This window comes from Cornus florida, unplaced genomic scaffold (assembly GCF_030987335.1).
Source record: "Cornus florida cultivar Cherokee Brave unplaced genomic scaffold, ASM3098733v1 CherokeeBrave_3.0.0_Hap2_Chr07, whole genome shotgun sequence".
NCBI classification, from domain to species: domain Eukaryota; kingdom Viridiplantae; phylum Streptophyta; class Magnoliopsida; order Cornales; family Cornaceae; genus Cornus; species Cornus florida.
Window position 1 is genome coordinate 49,954,960 of NW_026775577.1, and position 7,089 is coordinate 49,962,048.

The 7,089-nt window shown below is 35.1% G+C and overlaps 1 protein-coding gene across 1 annotated transcript; it reads right to left on the reverse strand.

Moving 5' to 3' along the window:
* Positions 1-4,990: 4,990 nt before the first annotated feature.
* LOC132267175 (uncharacterized) lies at positions 4,991-6,882 on the reverse strand. The gene is made up of 2 exons (XM_059768253.1): positions 6,733-6,882; positions 4,991-6,203 (listed from the first exon to the last, which is right to left on the reverse strand). The coding sequence occupies exon 2, from the start codon at positions 5,806-5,808 to the stop codon at positions 5,290-5,292; it is 519 nt and encodes a 172-aa protein (XP_059624236.1). The 5' UTR covers positions 5,809-6,203; positions 6,733-6,882; the 3' UTR covers positions 4,991-5,289.
* Between the last annotated feature and the right edge of the window lie 207 nt (positions 6,883-7,089).

A 7,089-nucleotide genomic window follows, 5' to 3' on the forward strand; every position in this document is an offset into this window, starting at 1 on the left:
GATTTAATTGCGTCTTGGAAGTTATTTCTATGTTTAAATCATGGACTTGGAGTTGTTGTATATCCACTTGGTTATATTTGAGCAATTGATAACATTGTTGTTATATTTAAATTCATGAGATTATGCTTTCAATATTGAATGATATTGTTATAGTGTGTAACGAATCGCACACTGAAGATTCCACATTTGTCATGCCATAGTAGTTGTAGACTTAGAGCATGTATTGTATGTGTTTCCAAATTTGGTTGTGTTTGGTAGATAGTTGATATCTTGTATATACATGTTAATATATACGTTGTTGCACAACTTGTTGATTTTAGAAACTTGGGGATGTTGTTGTTTAGCTACGGCTAGGACTTGGTTCTAGTATGGGGGATTATCCCTCTATATAGTCTAGTGCGCACATAGGGAGGTTACCCGTGGGCTAGTAACCCTAAAGTAACTATGATGTCGGTCTGATCCGGCGTGACGTCCAAGTATCTACTTTGTTTGATTTTGCATTTCATTTCAAGTTGATAACTAGATGATATCGTAACTTGTTGTTCCTTAGTTGATTTTCCGTTTTGAGTTTCAAGATGTTAACTTAGAAAAATCGTGCTTATGCGTTGTATTGGAAGTTCCAATGTTAGTTAAATTGCATCGATATTGTGATTCGTGTTTTGATGTTCAAATGTAGCTTAGGAAGATTCCTTAGACTCATTGAAACATAGACGCTAGGTGGCATGACCCACTTTAGTTGTTTTCGTATCTTAAATTGCAAGTTGATACTTTTGAGAACCTATATCTTGTTGCCTTGTATAACATGCTTCTATATTGTTTAAATTGCATAGATGATGTGATTTATGCTAGAAATGATATAAGGTAGTTTAGGATGCTCCCTGAGTCTCATCTTAACATAGATGTTAGGTGGCATGAGCCCCTTTAACATGTTTGACCTTAAGGTGATATAATTGTAAAATGCTAGGTCGATGCATGCTCATCTCTTACGAATAGCTTTATGTTACTCACTCACGTTGTGGGGACATTTTTCAGGTACAGGGACTTTGTTTTGGGATGCACACTAAGCCATGGAAGTTTCGTAGACTTGAAGTATCATTTTCATGAAAATGTTGGCATGAAATCCTTTTTGTAGCTTTATGTATCAAAACTTGTATTTTTTATTCCATATATGTAATGTGTACATAAGTATTCTTTTTGTAATGTATTTGACATGTATGAGATATGGCCAGAGGCCAATGACATGTATTTTGTATTCTAGGTGACTTTTGACTCCATGGAATATCATGAAAATATTGAAAAATTACAAGTCATTGTCTCACTATGGTTGCATCAGGTGTGAGAATTCCATTTTTATTTTTTTATAGGGTCTCATTAATCATGTTTGAAGTGTAGCCAAGGGTCAAAAGGTAATTTGAAATCATTTGTTAATTTTGATTTTCAAATTTCCCCATTTCGTGTTCATTTCACCTTTTTGGCCATTGGGGGGTTGGATTTTGCATCAGCGGTATTTTTAAGCCATGGACCATTGTAGCACGTTCAAATAGGTAATTTACGTTTGTGTGCATGATCATTTTCAAGAAAAACCATTTCCTTTGTAAATTGAGCCTCATATAGACTCATTTTAAAATTTTCTTGCATAATCTGGTTTTAGGGCATTCTGGAGTTTTTTTTCGGGAAATAAATTCCGGTCTTCGCATGGTCACTTAGAAAATGTGATTTTAGAGGGGTTTCTTTTTTGTATTTTTCCAGAAAATATCGTCTTGATGCCGGAAATCCCTCGCAAAATTCAACTTTCAGTTTTGCATTTTAGCAGCTTTTTAAGCCTCTAGACCAGATTTCTTGGGAGGGCATTCTGAGCATTTTACAGCAAGTATTTTTCATTTTCTCCATTGTTGCTGGGTAGAAAATTTGATTTCGGGAGGGGTTTCTTTTTCGTGTTTTTCCTAAAAAATTTATCTTCTATTCCGTTTCTGCTCTCAGATCAGGATAGTCACTGTAGCAACTTTTGCCCTCTTGTCCAGTTCTGATCTAGGGGCATTTTGGCGATTTCACAGTGAGTTTTTTTCGTTTCCGTCTATGTTGTCGGGTAGAAAACTCGATTTTAGGGGGGTTTCTTTTTTATATTTTTCCAGAAAAATTTGTTTCGGACCTCGTTTCGGCTCTCAGTTCTGGTTGAAATTTTATCCTTCCTAGCATGTCATGGTGCATGCCATTAGGCGCCGGCATGGGCGCCGGGCGCGCATGGGGCGTGCCATGGCCTTCGTCGGGCCGCCGCGACTTCTCAACTTCAAACACTCGTTTCTCCCTCGTTTGAACTCCAAATCGAGTGAACTTTTTTTTTAACTTGACTAATTTTTTGTTGTCTTTCCAACGGTGTGCTCGGTTGCATCCAGATCTTCTTAAATAATTACCATTTTACCCTTTTTGCCTTAAGTATTCATTTTTCTTCGTCATGCCATTTCTCCTTCGTCCGGACTTCGAATCATGCGATTCTTAAGTCCATCTTGATTAGTTTTTCGTTATCTTTCCAACAGTGTACTCGGTGGAAATTGAGTTCATATTTTCAAAAAGTTACAATTTTGCCCTTGGGAACTTATTTGTCATATTTTAGATCTTTTGCTTCCGCATTAATTCTCATTGAGTTCCACGACCTCATGGAAGGTCACTTTGACTTCTTAGAGTCTTATTTTCTGTTTTTACTTTCGTATTTCGGATCCGTTACCAGATCATCCTTTCGGTTCATCACTGACGCACTGGCCTAAAAACCAGGATCATCACATTTAGCATATTAATATTATATATTATGCATTCCAGTCCTTTATTGAGTCAATTTCAGCTTTTTAAAATCATTAAAATTGACCCGAACAAATCCTAGGCACGAAATCCCATGAAAACCCTACACTGGACCCAAACCAGTCGACGAGTTCCTAAATCGGTCAACGGATTTCCTGCAAACGTTGATCGACTTACACAAATAGGTCGACGGGTTCTCAGCATACGTCGACCGATTTAAGCAAATCGGTTAACGGGTTCTTCAAACCAGTCGACCGGTTCATGCGGCCCTTTGTCTTCTCTAGCTCCGGCAACCTCTACCTACTTCATTCTCCTCCGTTAAGGATCCTAATGGCTATATTAAGTCCCAAACGATCCCAAGTATTTATTTAAAGCCTTTATGCATTATTACATCGAATTAAAACAGGTAATTATACATCTAGATTCAAAATCAAATTAATACGTAAACATAAACATACATACTGTTTTTAATCTGTTTTAGCATGCAAACATGGTCATTTCTATTGTTTAATTATCCTGAAATTGACCTAGGCATGTTTTGAATACGTAGTCAAAGGACAAGATTGAGTTAGAGGAAAAAATTGCTTTAAGGAGTTCATATTGAAATCCTAAACCTCCTTCGTCCTTTGTTTTTCGGTGACCATTGGGTTGCCTTTCCTGCCCTCTGCTTCTCGAGTCCTGGCCCACAAACAACCTTTTTCCTCCCTCCTTGGATTTCGGCCTTCCTTCCTTGGCCGGCGTCCTTCTTCCTCCCTCTCTTCCTTTCATAGTTTCTCTCTCTAACTCTCAGTTTCTCTCTGCCTCTATTTCTTTTCACGTGATAATAAAACCCCTAGCAGACTTATATTATATATATATATATATATATATAGAGGCTTCCATAATCCTACCCTAATCCTACTTCCAATACCTTAAGGAGAAGGAAAATAGAAAACGAAAATAAACTAGAAAAGAATATATATAAGTCATCTGTTATGCGCGTGTATATATATATATATATATATATATATATATAAGTATTAATATATAATTATATTACAGACTATCCATATATTACTATTAATACTAATAATAATAATAATATCCTTATATATATCAATATATATCACTAATATCCATGGGTCATATCATTACCTATTTAGTTTCCCAATCCAAGTAGTCCTTGAAACCTATATGGTTGGTTCATTACTACTATTTAAATCCAACTCATTCAAAAAGTAAAATAAAAATAAAATAAAACAAATAAATTATTTAATCCTAATAATTTAAATACAACTAAATACGTAACACTCAGACAAACAATTAATTAAAAGCGCACAATCAAACACATAATTGATTTAAATAAATAAATCAAATAAATATATAAACAATTAGCCATGTAATCAAATAATCAATTAAAATTGAAATAGAATAAATAATTAAATTCTAATTAAATCCTTTGAAAATTAAGGATATTACCGTTACCTTCCCAAAAATAGGAGAAAATGGATGGTAACAGAAGGAGAGACTAATGTCATCTTATTAATACCAAATTTATCCTTAAAAATGGTGGAAGAGAGAGAGACCAATAGGCTGGATTTAAGTACAAGTTGGAACATTGGAGATTTTCTTGCTTGGCACACAATCTCTCATGCCCCGATAAATTTGCCTTCTGAACTAGTTTTGAAGCCAAACATACTGTTGACAAGTGTCGTGGACCATGAAGACTTTGGGGATTGATTATTGTCTCCAAGTGTCGTGGACGATGAAGACTTTGGAGACAATAATCAATCCCCATCTATTTATTTTTGTCTTTGTGTTCTATTTTTAGGATCCAATTCTTTTATTTAATTATGCTCTACTATAATTTTTTTTTTAAATATACTTTAAACATAAAAGAGGTAGGGTAAATTATAATGACACCCCTCAAGTTTTGGTCAATGCCACTCAACAATCGATCAATGGCATTTTTAACATTGACACCTCCTGAGACTTAAAAAATGTGCATTGACACCCCCTCCAGACCTCTAAAAAGATATGAAATTACCTTTAAACCCTTTGACTTGTCAACAGCTCCATTTAAATCATAAAATTACAAATTTAACATAATAACTAAATTTAATAAACCAAACTAACCTCTTCATCTCTTATATACATATAAATAGAGTTTATATATAATAATTCTTATATCACCATAACCATCACAACAATATAAAAATTAAAAGGGAAAAAGAAAATTTAATTTTTTTTTAAAAAAAATAGCCAGATAATTGTACACCATCATAATCAACACCACCACACCCAAACATCACAAGAGAAAGAAAAAAAATTGAAAACCGTAGCCAACCCATACTTATATGTCTCAAACGCAATTAGAACCATTATCACACCGAGACACCACTACCAACACACCCAGATGCTACCAGAACTACCACCACCACCACAATAGAAAAAAATAAAATTTTTGAAACACCTTGATAACCTAGACATCACCACAACCACACCCAAATCATACCATCACCAAAGTAGAAAAAAAAATAATAATAAAAAAAATAATACCAGCTTCACTCGCTTGTTAGCAATCCCATCCACCCGTTCTCCTTCACGCTTCACTGGCTTGTCAGCAATCCCATTCACCCGCTCTCCTTCAAGCTTCACTCGGTTGTCAGCAATCCCATTCACCCGCTCTCCTTCAAGCTTCACTCTGTTGTCAGCAATCCCACTCACTTGCTCTCCTTCAAGCTTCACTCGCTTGTCAGCAATCCCATTCACCCGCTCTCCTTCAAGCTTTACTCTGTTGACAGCAATCCCACTCACTTGCTCTCCTTCAAGCTTCACTCTGTTGTCAGCAATCCCACTCACTTGCTCTCCTTCAAGCTTCACTCGCTTGTCAGCAATCCCATTCACCCGCTCTCCTTCAAGCTTTACTCTGTTGTCAGCAATCCCACTCACTTGCTCTCCTTCAAGCTTCACTCTGTTGTCAGCAATCCCATTCACCCACTCCGGCAAGTCAATTCCGTCCCTCAAAAACCTCATTCTCACTTCCTTTGCGATATTAACTACCTCCAACTGTCGTAACCTGAATTGATGTTGCAATTGCTTGATTTGGTTGTGCCCTGTTCAAGGCTGTCCTCCCTTAATCGCTTCATTGTATTCTCCAACGACTTGAGACTTGCAGAAAAGGCCACTGCGCATTGGTTGAATTTATTCTTGTTTTCAAGATATTTTTGTTCATTTTTCTGAATTAGATTCGCATATAATTGCTTGCAGTAAAAACAATGCCCCTCCGTGCATTGGCAAACAAAATTTTCAAGCTCAGGAATTGCACATCCCTTTGTGCATTCTTGCCAAACAAATTTCTCAGGCTTAGGATTTGCACAGCCCTTGTTATACGACATCTTCATCTTTTATCTTTTATCTTTTCTGCAATTCTAATAAAAACAAAAAGCAAAACAAAAATACAAAAAGAATTATATATATATATATATATAATCCTATCAAGTAAATTCTTCAATTTAACAATAAATAAATAAACTATAAACACACAGTAATTAAAAATTTCGAAAACATCTTTCAACATCGAGATCTTTCTTTATAGAAGTGTTTGTATAATGTGTACATATATTCATATATCTAATACTATTCATATATCTAATATCTATATGTGTAAAGTATGTATAGATTGATGGTTGTTGATGCAAAAAAACAAAAAATTAAATCAAACCCCATCCCACCCAGTAAAATAAATAAAAAGGTCAGACAAAGATCCTTAACAGAGAAAAAACTGAAATTGTTTAGATCTTTTTTTCTCAATAAAAATATCTGTTTATTGCTGATCCACACCAAAAAAAAAAAAGGCACAAGAGGAGAGAAGACAAAGAAAAAGAAAATAAAAAATAAAAAAATAAAAATAAAAAACAGAGAGAAACACCGGTGGATTGCGAAAAAGAAGAAGCATACCGTTGAAATCCGTGGCGGCTTCAAGAACCCTTCTCTCCTTCGGTACTCCAGCTCCTTACAGAAACCCCAAATCCGCTACTTTGCGATTGCGCGAGACACATTTTATAACTCTTTTTTAGGGTTTGCGGCTGCACCCTCTACATGGGCTTCTAAATAAATAAAAGCCCGGTTTCACAATTAAGTTTCCTAGTTTGGTAGAAAATTTTTCGGTAAATCAATTATTTTAGGATTTGAAAAAAGAATCGGTATTAGAACAGGAATTGGAATTAAAATGAAATTTTATTTCTATGTTTGGAACCAATTGAATTTAAAGTTGATTTAAAAGGTGATTTGGAATAAAAATAATATTATACCATT

What these genes read in the sequence shown, in the direction of transcription:
- LOC132267175 (XM_059768253.1), bottom strand. Translation starts at nt 5,808, where the DNA reads ATGAGGTTTTTGAGGGACGGAATTGACTTGCCGGAGTGGGTGAATGGG.